The sequence below is a fragment of the Phyllostomus discolor genome, chromosome 6, assembly GCF_004126475.2.
Source record: "Phyllostomus discolor isolate MPI-MPIP mPhyDis1 chromosome 6, mPhyDis1.pri.v3, whole genome shotgun sequence".
NCBI classification, from domain to species: domain Eukaryota; kingdom Metazoa; phylum Chordata; class Mammalia; order Chiroptera; family Phyllostomidae; genus Phyllostomus; species Phyllostomus discolor.
Genome location: NC_040908.2, coordinates 42667266 through 42686741, shown reverse-complemented (window position 1 = coordinate 42686741; position 19476 = coordinate 42667266). Strand labels below are relative to the sequence as shown.

The window sequence follows — 19476 nt, the reverse complement described above, 5'->3', positions numbered from 1 at the left end:
AATCACAATGGGGGGGTATTAATAATTCACACAGACTTCAAGTATCTCTGTTGATTTCAGTGCCCCAGAAGTGTGGTAGATGCCTGGGAGGAAGGCCTGAAGCATGGAAAAAGAGAACTCGGTGGGGGAGGACCTCCATATAGAGACCACGTAATTTTCAAGGTCCATGGGGTCGTTGGGGAGGAGGTGACCTTTAACTTCTCAAATGACTTTTATTTGGGAAACTCTGAACAGCGTTCACCTTGAGGGGGTGACAGGAGAGGTGGAATGTTGTGGAAGCCTGTACTTTAATAAGTAGTGGTGATTTAGGGACTTCCAGAGTCGGTGGGTCTGGGGAGTGGGCGAGGGCTCAGTCCCAGGGAAGGCGGAAGGCGGCACCTGAGTGCTATTGAGAACTCCAGGTGGGGGAAGGGTCGTGGGGAAAAGTAGAGATCAGCGTGGATTTCTGTCTTCGAAAGCAGGACTATGAGAGGGGGTGCAAAGGAACCGTGCGGGGTATGTCCCGCTGCGGGGGAAAGCCGGCTGCGCCAGCGCCGCAGACCCTCTCCGGAGTCGGCGAGCGCTCCCCCTGGCCCCGGCCGCGGCCCTCCCGCCCCAGCGGAGCCGCGCCGCGCGGTGGATTGTGGGCTGGGGGCTGCGGCTGCCTCGCGGCGGCCTCCGGCGCTGTCTCCCCGGACTTAGCCAGGCCAAGCGGGTCCGCGGGGTGAGGGGAGGCAGGCAGCAGGGAGCAGACGCGCGGAGAGTAGTGGTCGCGGCGCGGCGGTGGCTCCCCTGCAGGCCGGGAATGTGGGAGAGGCGGTGGCAGCAGCGGCGGAGGCGGCGCTGCGGACCCGGGGGAAACTGCTGGCTGACAGGACACCCGGGAGAGACGTGAAGGAGCCTCCGCTGCCGCTTCTCCTCCCCGAGCGGAGTTGGGCTCAAGAGGGCGGCCCTGTGCTCCCCGGGCTGTCAGGCTAGGCGGCGCGGGGCTGGGGCGAGAAGCCGGGCTCGGGCCCGGCCGGGCTCCGCGGGCGGTGGCGGCCGCGGAGCAGCAGTCTCGGCGCGACGTGAAGGGCTGGAGGCGGCGACGATGCACTAGGCCTCGCTCTGGGGCGGCTGCCCGAGACCCGCAGGTAGGTGTCCCGCCGGCCCGCTCTGTCCCCTGCGCTTCGCGGCCCACCCTCCACCCGACCTCCTCATCGATGAGAGGGACCCAGACCCCACCCCCCTGTGTCACCTCCCTGTCTCCTAGCCGACAGAGTTTCAGTCGTAACTGATCGGCGCTGAAGCCCCATTCTCCTCTCCGCCGCCACCTCCTCTTTTCACTCTGTCCCGAGATCGGGCAGGCAGCTGTGCATACCACCTCCAGCCTGTGGCCGTAAACGCCGTTCTCGCCCCTCTCCCGGATCCGGGCTCCGGGAATTTCCACCACCCTCCTTCGATGCTGCCCCCAAACTTTCTTTTTACGGCCGGGGCCTTAGGCCCACTTTTGATACTACTGGAATAATTTAAATTTAAAAATTCATTTTTATTTCTGGGGAAGGCTAGCCCAGAGATTAACTCGGTGCTTTGCAGTTTGACAATTTAGCTCGCAGTATTTTGTTCAATAATTAATGTTCTTCAGTTCTACTTTCTGTCTCTGCTTTGATACAAAGGCAGGCCTTCCCCGTCGTTGACAAGGGAACTTTTGCCTGCCCATTATAATTGACCACTTGGGCTGTCCATGTGCTGAGCTCAGAATGGTATTTTTAGAATTTTGGCTGAGCCGGGTAGCATTTTAAAAAAATTCCCCTTTAACCAGTTTTAGTTTTTGTTTTCATTGAGGCTTTCCTTACTTTTGAAGAATTAAAATGTTTAGAGTGGTTTTTGTTTTTAATTGGTCCTATTTCTGATTTACCGAACCCCAGGGCAATCTTAATTGTAAATGCTTACAAGGCAGGTGATATTACGATAGTATACTGAGAAGTGTGTTATTGTGAAAATTGCAGATTTTGATGGATATTCAGGTTGACTTTTATAAATCTATAGAGAATTGTAATTGGAAAAGTACTTTCAGAGCCTTAATCTTTCTAAGCATTTATAATAGAACAGAAGGAATGATGGGATTTGTTTGTTTGACTGTATTTATATTGTAGTTAGAATCTGATTTCCTAGCAATAGTTGTTACTTGATGTACATAGTAGTCATCATTGTTCATGATAGGTTTGGGTAAAAATGATCAGTATATGCAGATTTTGATTTGAGGGGTTAGATGTTTGCAGTTTAATGTTGGTTATTTTTAAATTATACTCTGGTAACTTCAGAATTATTACATTGCTAGGACAGACATTATAGTCTGAGAATAGTCTCTTTAAAAGAAATTAACAATGTTTTAATGACTTTCTTTATAAAAAAAACTATCACAACAAAACTATAAACGCTGTCCATGTTTTCTTGTTGTTGACTATACTTACATACAGGGCCTGGCAGAAGTAATGCCTGCTTGAGTGTGGTTGGTAGGGTAGTGATATGGGTGTAATAATTTATAGTTTTAATTCAAACATTTCACCTAAAATGTCATATGGTGTGCTTGAATGTGACATGGTTATGTGACAGAATTACATGATTATGATTTTTATAATAAAAGATTTTGTACAAAAAAGGGGCATTGTTTGTGCCGGACCTTTGTATTTTGTTCTTGTGGAGGTACTGTTACTGTAGCATTTGGTTTTCTGAAATGTTTTTCATAGCTTCTAAATCATGCAACATTTACTAGGAAAATATGATTAAATTTGCAATTATTTTTTTTTGGAAAAAGTTAAAATTTATTTCTGGACAGGTATTGTTTTAATTGTAATTTTTTCCTTTTTATTGAATTTGTTGGGATAACTCTGGTTAACAAAATTATTCAGGCTTCAGGTGCACAATTCTACAACATATCATCTCTATACTGTATTGTATGTTGACCATCCCAAGTCTAGTATCAGTCCATCACCATTTATCCCTCTATACCCTACTCTACCTCATCTCCTCCCCATCTCACCCCTCAGCAATCACCACACTGTTGTCTGTGTCCATGAGTTCTTTCTCTTTTCTTTATTCTTTTTGTTCACTCCCTCCCCTATCCACCAACAGCTGTCAGGGTATTCTGAATAGGTATTAAGTTTTTCATAATTTTGGAACTAAAATCAAATCATGAAATGGCAAAATTTGCAGAATTTATTCTTAATCACATTTTCCTATCAATAAAGGTTGATAAACTTATTTTCCTGCTTTTAGCTTTTTACAAACAACTTTATTGAGCAAAAGTACACTCATTTAAAGTGTAAAATCAGTGATGTTTTCTATATTTACAAAGTTGTACAACCATCACCATAATCAATTTTAGAATATTTTCATCACCCCCAAAATAAAACTGCTCATTAGCAGTTACTCTCCATTTTCCCACTTCACTCCAGACCTAGGCGATCACTGATCTATTTTTCATCTCAATATTTGCCTATGTGGTTCATTCATCTAAATGGTATCAGCTCAATAATTTGAAAGTTTTTGTTTTAAAATCAATTTACGTGCTTAAAATATTTTGAGTCAGAATAAGCAACTGATCATTGATATTAAGCGATGCTTTAAACACCTGATATACTTTTGATTGTATTCAGCATAGGTTAATATAATGGGTGCAGAAAGAAAAAAGTATGAATGGCTCCAGTGATCTTAAGAGGTGGTCTGGTCAGCTGGGAGTCAATAATAAGTAAAAGCTGAAAGAGTATTTTTTTGTCAATAAATAAAAACTGAGAGTGTTAGGATAGTAAGGTAGGAAAAAATCTTAAAGGTCTTCAGCTTATTTCCTGCTTGCTGCACAAATAGATGGCAGGAACCAGATGAGTTCCTTGCTGCACAGTGGAAGCTTGAATCTCTAGGATGCATGGTTCAGGAACCACAATGTGGCCATGAAGGGCAAGAAATGGGGATTTGTCCATTAGAATTGTTTAGGTTCTCTTATGCATGTGTACATGTGTGCATGTACATACTGTATTTGACATTTTACTAGCAGAGGAGGGAGAGAACTGGACATTTTCCCAGTGGGGAAGGACTAATGTTTCCAAACATTAGTGAAATACATGTTACAAAATCCTCTAAAAATGCGTTTAATATGCATGCAATATGTTATTATATGCATATGTATGTAACATGCTATTGCATACATATATGTAATGTGTTATTACATACATATGCATGTAATAGGTTATTTAGTCTGTTTGTACTATTACCATCTTATTTTTAAAAATCTGAATTTTAAAAACAATTAATTTTTTAAAATTGTAATTAACAGGGCTGCTTGGAGGCCTCCTTTTTCAAAGACCCAGGGCCCTAACATCTAACCAATGGTTCTCAAGCAGGGGTGATTTTACCTCCAAGGGACTTTTGGCAGTATCTGGAAACATTTTTCATTATCACAAATGAAGGAGGGTGTGCTTTTGGCATCTAACCAAGGGATGGTGATAAACATTCTATAGTGAACAGGATATATCCTACCCCTTACCCCTGCCCCTCCCCCCCAAAAAAACCAAAGAATTAATGAAATATCTGGCCCAAAATGTCAGTAGTATTGTTCTAAACCTATGGTCTTCATGATTGTGGTAAGGGCTTGAGCTAGTGGGAAAATACTCTCAATGGACACTGGTGGGTCAGATGAACTCTTTAGGTTCTCTAGCAACTTTCTTTGTAGGGGCAGGCAGTTGAGAGAAAAGTAAAAGGAAATGTATTTGTGACACAATGCAGATATTCTTTAGTTTGTTCTGTTGTCTTTAAATCTGAAGAAAAAATTTCAATTTGTTTATTTATTTAAACTTAAATTATTGAGGTGACATTCTTTAACAAAACTATATGGATTTCAGGTGTACAATTCTATACTACATCACCTGTATATTGTATTGTGTGTTCACCACCCCAAGTCAAGTCTCCATCCATCACTGTTCATCCCCCTATACCCTCTTCTACTTCCCCCTGAAGAAAAAAATTCTTTTCCTGAAAATTGCATCCTTATTTTACTGCAAATTTGAACTATTATGTTTTGAATTGTTCATTACTGGCACGTAGGTTTTTTGAAATTGGAAATAGATGCAGTTAGTACTAGTTTGTTATAAGGGATTTTATTTTTCATGATAATGTCAACTGTCAAGAAAAAGAGAAGTGGGAGGTGGGTTTGGCTGAGGGGGGAGTGGTGAGGGGTAGATGCAGACAACTGTAATTGAACAACAATAAAATAATTTTTAAAAAACTCTACTTTTGATACTCTAAAAAAAGCAAAGAAAAAGAGAAGTAGGCTAAGTGTTTTAGTTCATTAATTAATAGTATATTAATTAATGTCCAAAAATTTTCAAAGCTTATACATGAATGTCATCTTTTTTTTTCTTATACGTCCCAGTTTTGATTCTTGTTTTTAACAAGAATCAAAAAACAATTTTTAATTTGTTTTTTTTTTTAAATAATTCAGATTTATAGAAATCTTTCCTAGTTATATTTCATATGAGAACTGAATTACACATGACAATCAGAAAAAATACATATATGTATTTCTTAAATTAATGATTATCACATAAAGTACCTTTTCTTCCATAATTCACTTTCATTTCACTTTAGAAAAAATGTACATACGTTTAACAAATGTTCCAAATCAACCTGAAGTAAGAATTCCAGTTTTTGTCTGACAAATAAATATTTTGATGTTGAAAAAGTCTACTTACAAATGGTTGGAAAGAAATAACTACTATAAATAACATTTATCAACATAATTTATAAACATAATTGATAAAAAGCACTGCATAGTATCCTATAAAGCAGGTTACTCCTTTAAATACACAGAGAGACAAAGAGGAGGGGGAGAGGAAGGGAGAGAGGGAGAAAAAGTATGAAAGTTATAAGCAAAAGTACATCTCAAAACTTTCCTATTTTATGCTGATTACAAAGGCCTCAAATAAAAACCTGTAGCTTTAACCAACTCATTTTACCATTGTCCCTTGTCCCTTCTTCACGATATGACTTGTTAACAGTTACCCAACCATTTCATGCCTGTCAACCACAAGCAGGTATGAGAATCACCATATATAAGGTTATATTATGTTGGCCAACAATTTGGCAAAGAACAGTAAGACTGAGGTAATACAGGGTGCTGCACATGGCTACTAAGATAACCAACACTTTTTGATAACATGATTTTTGTTTAAGAATTTGTGCTTGCCACACACAGGCTGAAACTGAGACAGTTCCAATCCATAATCTACTTACTCTGTGATATTACATCTGAAATTAATGCAGAGCAATCCAACTTAAGTGTGGTACTTTAATACCACTAGATGCTACATTGTTTGATTGAAAACCCTGGTTTATTTATCATTTAACTAAAATTCAGGAATGATTGCTTGGACAAATCACATCTATTGAAACTACCTTGTCTGTTTCTTGGACTCACATACTGAAAAATCACAGGAATGTTACAGGAAAAATACCTACAAACTGATTTAAAAAAATTATACACCTTGATTATTCTTTTAAATTACCAACTGTCAGCAAAACTAACTCAGCACAATTTCAAAACAATGAAAAGATAAATGAGGTTGCTTATGAAGGCCATTGCTTTGGTGACGACTTAGAACCACACTTGAGATCTGCAGGTGACCCAGACCTAAGCAGTTTGCTCACGCCCGACGTTCCCGTCTATTTGCACGGCTTTATGGCTACGGCATACTCTTCACTCATGGCACACATGACAGACACCTGTACGTCTTCACCTGCATTGTATTTTCCTTCTATTTCTTTGCCTAGTTCACCTTCTGGCAGCTTAAGATCCTCACGAACTTCACCAGTTTCTGTCAGCAGGGAAAGGTAACCATCCTGAATGCATATCAGTTGATAATCATTTCTCTTAATATTTGGAACATCCATGTTGTGAGTAGAAGGGCAAATATCTTCATATTTTTTGCCCGTGAAAATATCAATTCTAACAAGGTGAACCTTGGCATGGCCGTGCTTTCCAGTTTTGGAAGTTGACATCTCTACTATTTTGCACGGTCGTCCTTTGAGCACCACGAAGCCGTTTTTGCGCAGGGCCGAGCACTGCATAGGATAGGTGCTTGACGCCCCAGCGTCTCCAGTAGTGAAATCAATTTCATCTGCCATGGTGGGCTGGGGAGATGGTAGCTTTCCCGAGGGAACTTTCAGCAAAGAAAAAGAGCCTTTCGTCTGCGTACCGGCGCGGGACCCACACAGCTGCGGCGACGGCTGTAGCTGTTTTTAATTTGTTTTTAACAACTCAGTTTGGTTGATGAAAGAAGATTGACCATTGGGATCACTTTTGCTATTTACTTGCCTTATGACCTTAGATAAATTATTCAATCTTTCTGAGCCTCAGCTTTCTCTTCTATAAAATAAGAATAGTGATAATTCCTGTATTATAAGGTTATTGTGAGAATTAAATGAGGTAATTGTGTTGAGATGCTATATCAACTATAAAATACTGTGTGAGTTAGTTAATATACCTGAAACAATTGTTATATCAGTTATAACTCAGTTAAAAAAAGAGTTAGTTGTTTCAGAAGAATCAAATTAGGATGGTAGAGAGAAGGTGCCAAAGGCAGGAATATAGATAGCAAGGTAGAGAACAGTGACTGCTGACAGCCTCTTTAAGAAGAGAGAAATTCTAAAAATATATGGGTAACAAACTAGCAAAGTAATTAGTAGTATTACCATAATTAGAAGTTCTTTAATAGGGGCAAACTGACTTCCTTCAGTAGCTTCTGAGAGTATCACTGTTACAGAACAGTATAAAACTGATTATTAAAATGGTGAAATCAATTTATCAAGAGAAGGTTACCTTGCTTTCAAAATATGTTATTTGAAAAGTCATGAAAACACATGATTAATTTTAGAATTAAATTTTGCAGAAGTTACTTATTTGTGCAAAAAGTTTTAGCCTTTTTTGAGAGTAAGCTACAGTTATCTGGATTAATTTCCTTGTTGGGAATAATTCTTTGTATTCATTTGCTATTCATGCCTCCTTTATATTTGAAGAGTTTTTCTGCCATTGGTAATTATTCTTCAAATGTGAAAATTTACCTGAAGAAAGAAGGGTTTTAAACCTTCCCACTATTTATAAAATCTTTCTAGATTTGTTTCTTTTTCTATTATTTTTCAACATCTTTTTACACAAAAAGAGATACGTCGATTCTTTTTGACATGTCCAGTGTCCCTGGTTTGTTCTGTAGCATTTAAAGTTGAATTAACTAAAATACATAAAATGAATGGGGAAAAATATCTTACAGTTTTGTTAACTGGTCAGTTTTCACAATCCTACAAAAGTAAGACTTGAGGTAAACAGATGAAGCTATTTAGTGAGATTTTTCTGGGGTAGCAGGAGGGTAGAATAGTTTGAGACAGTATTCAGAATAAGTCATGTGGTGTTACTGGTAGATGTTTTAATTTTGTTTCTTTGTTTTAATATGGTAAACTTAGAAAATTCAATTTTAGCCCTGGCTGGCTTAGCTCAGTGGGTTGAGCGTGGGCTGCAAAGCAAAGTGTCACAGGTTCGACTCCCAGTCAGGGTACATGCCTGGGTTGCAGGCCATGACCCCCAGCAGCCGCACATTGATGTTTCTCTCTCTCTCTCTATCTCCCTCCCTTCCCTCTCTAAACATAAATAAATTTTTAAAAATCTTAAAAAAAAAAGAAAATTCAATTTTAGAAAGTGGGGGGTGTTTAGAAAGTGGGGGATGTTTGTATGTTTGTATGTCTGAACTAGTCCCATTGCCTCCCTCTCTTCTTTGGTTTAACTTTTGAAAAGTAAAGGCATTTATCCTCAAGTATATTCCATATTCTGAATTAGTCTGTTTCTTCATGATTAGATTCTGGTCAAATATTTCTGGCAAGAATATCCCACAGATGATATGTGTACCTACCACTTTATCACCTCAGTAAGCATGTAAGTCTGTTCCCCTGTTGGTGTGATTCCAGCTTGGTCATTTGGTAAGGTGGGAACTGATAGACCTCTTAACCGTTTAATTAAATAATCTTTTGTGGCCATGTAAATATCCTGTTCCTAACAACCTTTTAAACCAGTGGTTTTAGCATCCATTAATAATTCTTGCTTGAGTCACTCATTGTAATTGTACTGGATGATTACAAATGGTGACTTTTTATAATTCTTTCATTCTGTCTACATTTATTATTTTCATTGACTTTTGATGGCAGTGAGGTCAAGTTAAATGAAGACTGAATATAAGCAATTGAATTTAAAAATCAGGTTATTCTTTATCTTTTTCAGAGCCAGGTGAGTTTTGGAGATGGAAGACATTGCTAAAGAGGTAGACCAAAGAGAGAATAAAAGTTCATCAATAAAGGGGAGGTAAGAAGAAGTAGCTGGAGGAGATAAGGTTGAGGGGAAAGAACTTTAATTTACTACTTGAACTTTTTTTTGATGGGCCAGTGAGGTAAAAGATAGGGGTTAGGGAGTAATTAATAAAACAAGGTCTCAGATGTAGTGGGAAGAAGTGAGATCAAGAACAGCTAACTGTTTGGGGAATTAACCCTGGAAAAGAGTAGACACTTATACTGTATCTCAGACAGAAGCTGTGTGTTAGGAGTTGTGTGTAGGTGAGAATTAGGTATATCTGGATTTGCAGGGAAGAAGTCATATCTGAGGCCTTTATTTTGGGGAGGTGTATAAAGTAAAAAGTTTACTTTTTAAGCATGGGCTGGATGAAGGTATGCTGGGGGTATGAGAGTGCTGCAAGTTTGTCGTAAGTACTGTGGGGTCTGGGAAAAAGAAGGGTTTTATAATAAATAAGTGAAAGGACTGCTGAGCAGGGCTTCATCTGAGGTTGGGACTTACAAATTTATATTTTTCATGTTTTACATAAGTTTTCTCTGGCAGTGTTCTGCAAGCCAGGAACAATGCAAAGCCACTGTGTTGAAGATAGATGAGGGAGGAGATAATTGGAGATACAAGGGAGACTGTTGAAATAATTGACCACTGGATCCAAGTTAAGTAGAGAAGCTAGTAAGGCAGAACTAGGCTAAGAGACCCAAATAGTGGGGAGGCAGGAGTGTAATGTCAATCAGGGATTACTTAAAATGATAATTTATTGTTGGTTTGGGATTTATAGTAATAAGGAACTTTATACCTTATTAAGATAACATTTAATATTTTCATTTCTGAACCACTTCCTGAAACTCATTGAAGATGAGTTTCTAGCTTTTTGCTTTATTTGCAGATTCTCAGCCTATTGATGTTTCTCTCCTTTCTGTCCCTCCCTTTTCTCTCTAAAATCAATAATCATGTCCTCAGGGTGAGGATAAAATAAAAAGTAGATAATCCAGTTCTTATTTTTGTTCTTATGAATATATTAATATACAATTTCTTATAGTAACTGTTTCGTAGTAGGGTCAGTTATACCGATTTTATTTTAAACTTACTCTTTGTAGGCATTTTAATGTGTCTAATGGTTTCAATATTTAAGATATATGTATCCTTCAATTACTGTGAATGAGTGATTTTAGGATTTATTTGCTAATCTTTGACCAAGACATGAAAAACAGAATACTAATGTTCTAATCTGATTCAATTTGACAAAAATGTCTTAAGTAAAATAGTAATATCAATGGCATCCAAGTTACATTTAGTTTTCATCGAATTTTTTACATGCTAGAGACAGATTTTTATCACAGGACAATTTTATTAATTCTAGGCCTGTGACTCTTAATTTTAGTGGCTGCTCTATTAATGTTATTTTAGTGTTTTAAGTCTGATGACTGCTTGGGGAAAAAACATTGCTTTTATTTTGAATAATATCTAGATTTAAAATTCATACATATATTGTTTTTAAGGGTATTTATGAAAATTTATTTCTGATGTGGATGTCACACACGAAATATTACTTATTTTGTAGCCATTTGAAATAATTTAAATTTAAAATTACAAATAGTTATACTTTTTGTCCTTTTAGCAAAGATTATCTCTATCTTATCTCTAAATCGAAGTAAATAGGGAACTTCAAGAAACAGGTATTCAGAGTTTACTACAAGGCATAGGTCTCATAAGTGTCAAATGAAAATGTAAGGAAAAGCAAATTAGATTATTACAACTTTGTTCTTATTTTCTGGGTTCCTTTAGCTTCTTCCATACTCTTTTAATACCAAAATGACTAGACAAGTACTTATTTATATGATAGCCTTAATAGGTTAGCATTTTTGAAAGCTCAGATATTTCTGTTTAAATTTTAGGTTCATCGTTGAGATTGTGACCAATAATGTATATAATACATGATTTTAAAAAAAACTAAGATTTTATTTATTTATTTTTATTTATTTTTAGACAGAGGGGAAGGAAGGGAGAAAGAGAGGGAGAGAAACATTCATGTGTGGTTGCCTTTTGCACACCCCCAACTGGGGATCAGGCCTGTAACCCAAGCATGTGCCCTGACTGGGAATCAAACTGGCAGGCCTTTGGTTCGTAGGCTGGCACTCAATCCACTGAGACACACCAGCCAGGGCAATTTAAAAAAATTTTAAAATACTTTTAAAGATTATGGTTAAACTAGATTCCTGTCAGATGCTAAACCTTATACCTAAATAGTGTATGAGTTTATTGTTGTCGCTATGTTATATGAAAGAAGGTTAATTATACCACTTTCCAGAACGTGGCTCTTAAAATTCCAAAAGTGTTGTGGAAAGTGCTTCTTAGAATATGAGATATTTGAGATATTTAAATTCCTATGATTAAAAAAAATAATCTCCACTGATTTCTATCAAATCAGTCCTTAGTAGGACATTACAATTTTGTTTTTTTTTTCCCCTTGCATATATCAGTACTTCTAAATTTGGGGAATTCAAATTTGCCATTTTTTTGTTTGCTTTTTGAAAAAATAGTATTGAGTGTTGAATTTTCCTTTTTTACTAAATTTAAATCCATTGTATAAAAAATGCTGAGTCTGTTCAGCTCCAGTGTAAAAATATTTTCTACTTTATCCGTGTCTTCTCAAAATACAATTAGACATTATAAAAGTTCATTAATAAGTCAATTATTGAAAATTTAGAACACATTTTCTGTTGAGAGTGCTAAAATGATGGTACATAGGAGCATATTTATTTGACATTGCAGCTCAAGAATTAATCTCTTTGCTAAGAATATACTGTATATTAAATTATACTGATGAAAATGTATAGTGTCTCTTTACTTGAAGAACAATTTTCTAGCAGTCCTAATTTTATAAAATTCTTTGAGCCTAAAAAGAGAAAGAAAATCTCAAAAAATTTATATCACAATCAGATGTTATTTATTTATTCATTTTTTCCCATCTGAGGATATGTTGACTGATTTTTTTAGAGAGAGAGAGAAACATTGATGTGAGAAAGAAATATCCATGTGAAAGAGAGATGTTGGTTGGTCACTTCCTATAAGCATCCTAACTGGGGATGGAACCCACAACCTAGGTATGTGCCTTGACCAGGGATCAAACTGGCAACCTTTTCGTGTACAAGACAATGCTCCAACCAACTGAGCCACCTGGCCAGGGCTGCTGTCATTTGTTTTTAACATAAAATGGACATTAATGGTAATTATTTATTAGTGTAAATAATTGTTTTTGGATCAATAATTAATCTTTTAAGGAGAAAAGAGGAAAGTGCTGAGTACCTGAAATGTATGGGAGGCAGTAGCAAAATAACTTAGTTTTTTTTTTTTTTTTGTGAGAGGCAGTGTGGAATAGAAACAGAGGTATGGAATTTAGAATCAGAAGGTCTGAAGGCAAATACTATCTTCCCAGTTAACTAAATGGTTTTGAAACCAATTACTCCAACCTGTACATTCATCCATATAATGAGGATCATTGATTCATTCATTCACCGATTTATTTAGAAATGCATTTCTTACTAGGTTGTTAGGAAAACCAACAAAATAAACTGAATGAAAGCAAGCAGTTATGAACTGTATAAGTATTAAGTCAAATGTTAGTGATGACATAAATCTTCTTACTGTCTTTCCATTGGTTCTTTCTTCCCTGCCAACCTTTCTTCTTTAATGATAACATATTTTCAATGCACTCTTGATCTTAGGACATTACAGCAACTTTAGAACTAGTAGTGGGAGTGAGGCAATCCAGGTTTGCCCAAATCCCATTTGATTCCCCTCATTCCCAAAATAAGGGCATTAGGCAGGGGAGTAGGGTGAAAGTCAACTTTCTTGGATTATCTTACTTATTTTCTCACTGTTGCTTGAGAAAGTCCTGTCTTTCTCAAGTTGGGCATAGCCTAAGATGCCTCATAGTTCCTGGGTATGATGTCTCTCTCTTTCTCTCTGCCTCTATTCCCCTGTATATCTAAATTTTTCCTCTCCCCCATTTCCTTTCTCCAGCACCTTTTCTTGTTCTTTTTTAATTTCGTCCCTTGGTTGGTTTCTTGCTGTTTGCCTATAAATATGCTCAGGTTTCCCATGGCCTAAAATAGTCTTGCTCAACTCTTAGTCTGTTTTCTTTCACCATCAAGAGATGTTGATCTTGTTGCCTTTATTACTTCATCATTTAGTTAACCACAAGTGGTATGGCTTCTGTCCCAATCACTGTCCTAAATTTGTTCTAATCCAGTATTTTTGAAGTTAGCAATTTCCTTGACCGCTTTCTCTGCAACATGTTAACACTACTGTTCACCCTTTCCTTCTGTATACTTTTCTTTTGGCTCCTAAAGGATGGTATTTCTGGTTGTTTTCTTCCTTCCTTCTTAAATGTATTTGCCTTACTAAAGCTCTGAGCTCTCATTAGCCTGCTTTCCCCTCACTTTCTCCCTTTGTAATATTACCTTCCTGTGACTAAAATGATTTACTCTGTCAATCCTGTGATGTAATTGAACAGAGGCAGGTTTCTGTTCACTATAAGGAATAATCTTTTTCCCTAAAGCAATTATCATTGTTTTATAGCAAATAATCTGCTTTTGAAGTAGTCAATTCTTCATTATTGAAGAAGGCTTTCACTTGGAGGCAGAAAGGCCCCTTGTGGAAAGGATTAATATATTAGGTAGAAAGTTGACCCAGATTAAGCCAACTCAGAGATTTTAATTTTTATCCCATCCAGGCCATTCCCAAGGATTCAACTCTGACCATTATTTAAATGTCTTCCAATGCATATTTCCAGCCTCTCTTCCTCCTCCTCCTTTTCTCCTACAAGCAGTTTGTGTCATCAAAGTTGCTTCTGTTCTAGACCACCATTTTTTTTATTTTTATCATAATTTTCTAGTATTCTTTATTTCTTTCCTTTTACGGGTATGGATTTGAGGACCAGTGTCCTGTGCTTGACTACTTTTCTGATATTACGTCTGCCCATATTGGTTTGCTGTCTCTTCTCCCCCTCTCTCCCCAAACTAGGGGCACTCAAGCAAAGAACACCAGTAGAAGATGCTCAGGATCCTAAAGCTGAAATTGAGTTAAAACTTTGTATGGGATAGTGTCAATGTTAATACTTAAGATGTTTATAATAAGGAATAGTAGTAATTGCAATTATTTATTGAATGTCTATTATGTGCCAAGTATTGTGTCATGAACTTATATAGGTTACGTAAATTATATTTAATTTAAATCTTACAAGATTCCTATGAGGAAGATACTGTTGTCCCATTTTATATATGAGAAAACTGGGACTTAGAAGGGTTAAGAAAATTTCAGAGGTAACACAAATAATAGGTCACTGAGATCTAACTCATTTTATGGGTAGTTTTCTTAACCATTATATTATACTGTCTCATATGAAAAGATCTAGAACTGAGTTTTAGAAAAATCAGATGATATTATACACATAAGCAATTAGTGTATTTTTGACTTGGGCTTTAAGATTGTTTTGAACATACATGATCCTGTATGAGACATTGTTAATGGCTTGTATGTGTTTACTTCTTTTTCCATGGTAGTCATTCATTTGTTCATTTATTCATTGAACATTCTTAAAGTTTACTGAGTGCTGACTCTGTGCTGAGTTTGGTATAGAAAGGTAAATGAAAAAAAAAAAGAAAGGTAAATGAAACAAATATAAGTTTATTATATAGTGGGGGAGACAGGAAATAAGCAGGTAAATAAACAATCAGTTATAATTTGAGAAAGTGCTACAAAGATCACAAACTGTAATGCTAGTGGTGAAGAATAACAGGATGTGTGTGTTGCACAGGGAAAAGATAAAGGGGAGGAGTTGCTTAGATACAGAGGTTAGGAAAGGCCACTAAGCAAGTTTTTGTTGTGTACCTTTTCATACATTGTATATAGCTATATGAAATCTGTTTTATATCTCATATTGAGTCTCTTGAAACAATAGGTACTGTTTTTTAATTTCCTCATCTTCTATTTCACCTCAACTTCTGCAGTCACACTTCTACCACCACTGTTGGACATGACATTGCTTTCTGATGTGAGTGGTCACTTCTTAATTGCCAAATCTAAAAGAGGTTATTTTCTTTATTATTTTCTTTGCAAACTCTGAGCTGGTATTTCTCTCCTGTTTTCTCCCCACCTTCTAGGATGTTCCTTCTTGTCTTTATTACAGTCTTTCTTTATATATTTCTTTTCTGTCTTCAGAAATGTTGGAGTTGCCTTAGGTTCTTTACTTGGCCTTCTTTACTAATACTCTCCAAGAGTGATGTATTCAACTCCAGTGTCTTAAAGTCTATAGTGACTCATCACAGTCTTAAGTAGTTTAAGTCCAAATTCCTTGGTAAGGTTCCACCCAGCTGAAGAAATATTCGTTTTTTTTAATCTGCAGAAGAAGGAAATGCACCTTTACTGATATTATGAGAATTGATAACCATCACCTTCAGTCAGTCCATATGTTCATTTATCAGATGGTCATGTTTTAAATAAATGTGCAAGCACATGAGATTAATAGCTGTATCCTTCACTTAGTTAATCTGTGTGATATAATTTACATGAGTAGTTAATTGAGTTTATAGATTGTTATTTAGTTTTAACTAAATTAACTCTCACAGAATGCCCAATTAACTTAAAAATGATTCTGTAGGGAAATCACATCTTGGATGAAAGATAATACTAATAATAGAATTACAAGTTAACAACAAAGTACAGAGCTGAATTCTACTCCTATTCTAACAGCACTCAAAAGAGTTGTCAAATTTTAAGAATTGTTGTGTGTTTTTTTAAAACAAAAACCTTCCAAATTTGCTCATCTTTTCAGGGATGGCATGTGACTGACAGTAATATTTAACGAAACAGATATTTACACACACACTCAGACTCTCTTAATCTGTTCCTGAAGGGTGTTTTTCTTTTTAAACAATGAGCAAGAAAATAGTTTATTTTCTAGAAACATTCAGGCTATGGTAAACGTAGTTTGAAATGTATGTTTGAAACATTCCATCATTATGTGATTCTGTTAAATGATGAACTCTTTAAAAATTCATAATGGAGTTTTCTAACTTGCTTTAAAAACCTCAAAACAGAGAGTTCAGAAAGTATAATCAGTGATGCAGTAATACTGTTTCTTCCATTTGGTTCTACATATATTTGTGATACATCTTTTTTCCCCCCTGTAACAGGCATTAAAGCCAGGTTATAAAAATAAATTTAGAGATAAGAATTTGAAGTACCATTTAATAAGGTGTTATATTAATATATTTTTTTATCCTCATCTGAGGAATTTTTTTTCATTACTTTTAGAGAGTGAGGGGGAGAGAGAGAGAGAGAGAAACATTGGTATGTGGTTGCTTTCTTGTATGTGCCCCGACCAGGGATCAAACCTGCAGTCTAGGTATGTGCCCAGACTGGGAACTGAACCCATGACTTTTTGGTCTACAGGACATCACTCCAACCAGCTCAGCCACACTAGTCAGGGCTAAATCAAGATTTTTAATAATAATGAAGCATCATTTTGCTATCAAAAATAGAGTAAAAAGGTAATTTTGCTATTAGTAAAATATAGATTAAAAGTCTTTCCTGTTTATCACATCTTTTAAAAATTTCATTTAGCATAGTTTTATATTATACTTATTAATACAGTAGTACCCCATATAATTTGTAAATGATTGCTTAAAAATTTTTAACCGATGGGATACAGGATGAAAAATTTGTAGACTGTTGATATATAGACAGTAAGCATCAAAGGCAGGGTAGTTTTCTGTGGGTTATAGTAAAGATTCATAGTGAAGGTAGGTATAAGGCTAAAGCTGAACTTCTGCAGCTTAGCAATAACATTATTCCTGATTAACAAAGGGTCATGGTTAATTTTATGTGACAACTTGACTAGGCATGCCCACTATATATGGACCAGGAATGCCCATATAGTTGATAAAACATTATTTCTAGGTGTGTCTTTGAGCATGTTTCTGGAAGAAATTAGCAGTGATTCAGTAGACTGAGTTAAGAGATCTACCCTCACCATTGTGCGCAGGCACCATCATTGTCATTCAGTCCTTTGAAGGGCTGAGTAAAACACAACGACAAAGGAAGGGAGAATTCATTCTCTCTTCTTGAGCTGGGACATCCATCTTCTCCAGCCTTCATACATCAGATTGTTTGGAGTCCTGGACTTAACACCAGTGGCACCCTGGTTCTCAGGCCTTTAGCCTTGGGCTAAATTATAAATTATACCATTGATTTTCCTGGTTCTCCAGCTTGCAGAAAGCAGATGGTAGGACTTCTTGGCCTCCATAACTGCATGAAAGAATTTCTTTAGTAAATATCCTCTTATATATTATATATCCTATTGGTTCTGTTTCTCTGGAGAACCTGACTGATACATACAAAAAATAATTAGTTTTTATAGAGAACATTTACAAAGTTAAAAAAAATTTGTTTTGTCATTTAGAGCTAACCATTGCTAAGATTGTGGTATATGTCCCTGTAGAGGTTTGTTCTTTTTGTTTGTTTGTTTGTTTGTTTGTTTTGCCAGTATGCATGCTTATTTTAAATTAGGAAGTTGGGATCATACTATACATAGTATTTTGAAAACTGTTTCTACTTAACAATATATGTCAAACATTTTTATGTCATTAAATATTGGCAATCCTCTTAACAAATTTTAAAATAATGATAAAATGCTTATAACATAATATTTACCATCTAAATTGTTTTTAAATATTCAGTAGTATTAAGTATATTCACATTGCTGTGCAGCCAATCTCTAGATCTTTTTCATCTTGTAAAACTGAAACACTATACCCATTAAATAACTCCCTATTTTTTTCTCCCCCCAACCCCTGGCAACTACCATTCTACTTTCTGTCTCTATGAATTTGACTATAAGCATACCTTGTTTTACTGCCCTTTACTTTGTGCTTTACAGATGTTGTATTTTTTGTAAATTGAAGGCTAGTCCCTCCACCAGCAAAAGGATTTGACTTAATTTCATTGCAATATTTGCTTTATTTCAGTGGTCTGGAACTGAACCCATAATATCTCTGAGGTATGCCTGTACTTAAATAAAATACCTCATGTAAGTTCAATCATATGGCATTTGTCTTTTTGTGATTGGCTTATTTCACTTACCACAATGTCCTCAACATCCGTGTTGTAGCATATGTCAGAATTTCCTTTTTAAGGCTTAATAATAATATTCCATCGTGTGTATATACCACATTTGTTTATCCATTCAACTGTCAGTGGATGCTTAAAGTTTTTTCCACCTCTTGGATGTTTTGAAAATATTGCTATCACATGGGGTATAAATATCTCCTCAAGACCTTGCTTTCACTTCTTTGTGTATATAACCCAAAAGTGGAATTGCTGTATCATGTACTAGTTTTATTTTTAATTTTTTGAGGATCTGCCATATTGTTTTCTATAACATCAGTACCATTTTACATTCCCACCAACATAACATAAGCATTGTAGTTTCTCCACATCATTGCCAATACTTATTATTTTCTGATTTTTTTTGATAGTAGCCCTCCTGATGTGTCTGAATTTTTTAAAAAAGATTTTATGTATTTATTTATTTATTTATTTTTAGCGAGGAGAAGAGAAGGAGAAGAGAAGGAGAGAAATGTTTAATGTGTGGTTGCTTCTTATGTGCCTCCTACTGGGGGCCTGGCCTGCAACCCAGGCATGTGCCCTAGACTGGGAATTGAACCAGTGACCCTTTGGTTCTCAGGCCAGCAATCAATCCACTGGGCCACACTGGCCAGGGCTGCAGTTCTATTTTTAATGGCAGTATAATCCATTGTTTGGTTGTGCTATAGCTTATTAACCAACTCCTTCTTACTTCAGATTGTGGTTCTTTTTCACTCTTAAAATAATGCTGAGATTTTTCTTTTTAATCTTCACCCAAGTGTATGTTTATTGAGTTTAGAGAGAGGGGAAGTAGTGGGGGTGGGGGGAGGGGGAAGAGAGAGAGAGAAACATCTATGTGGGAGAGAAGCATTGATTGGTTGCCTCTTGTACCTGCCCCAGCTGGGGACTGAACCCAAAGTTTAGGTAGTGCCCTTACCAGGAATCAAATCCACAGCCTTTTGGTATATAGGATGATTCTCCAATCAGCT

The 19476-nt window shown here is 36.6% G+C and overlaps 2 protein-coding genes across 4 annotated transcripts in view; one reads left to right on the top strand and one right to left on the bottom strand.

The window, feature by feature from the left end:
• The first annotated feature begins 610 nt into the window (after nt 1-610).
• Nucleotides 611-19476, top strand: part of VPS54 (VPS54 subunit of GARP complex) — a 100409-nt gene continuing 81543 nt past the window's right edge. For 2 of the 3 annotated variants that reach the window (XM_036028043.1, XM_028514613.2), the window contains exon 1: nt 612-1112. The gene's annotated coding sequence lies outside the window, so the exon portion shown is untranslated. Of the gene's footprint in view, nt 1113-19476 lie in introns of all 3 variants that reach the window. The other variant, XR_004903696.1, reaches the window with a different exon arrangement.
• LOC114498606 (eukaryotic translation initiation factor 5A-2-like) lies at nt 6175-7243 on the bottom strand. The gene has a single exon (XM_036028045.1). It carries the CDS (start codon nt 7135-7137, stop codon nt 6676-6678), a length of 462 nt encoding a protein of 153 aa, XP_035883938.1. The 5' UTR covers nt 7138-7243; the 3' UTR covers nt 6175-6675.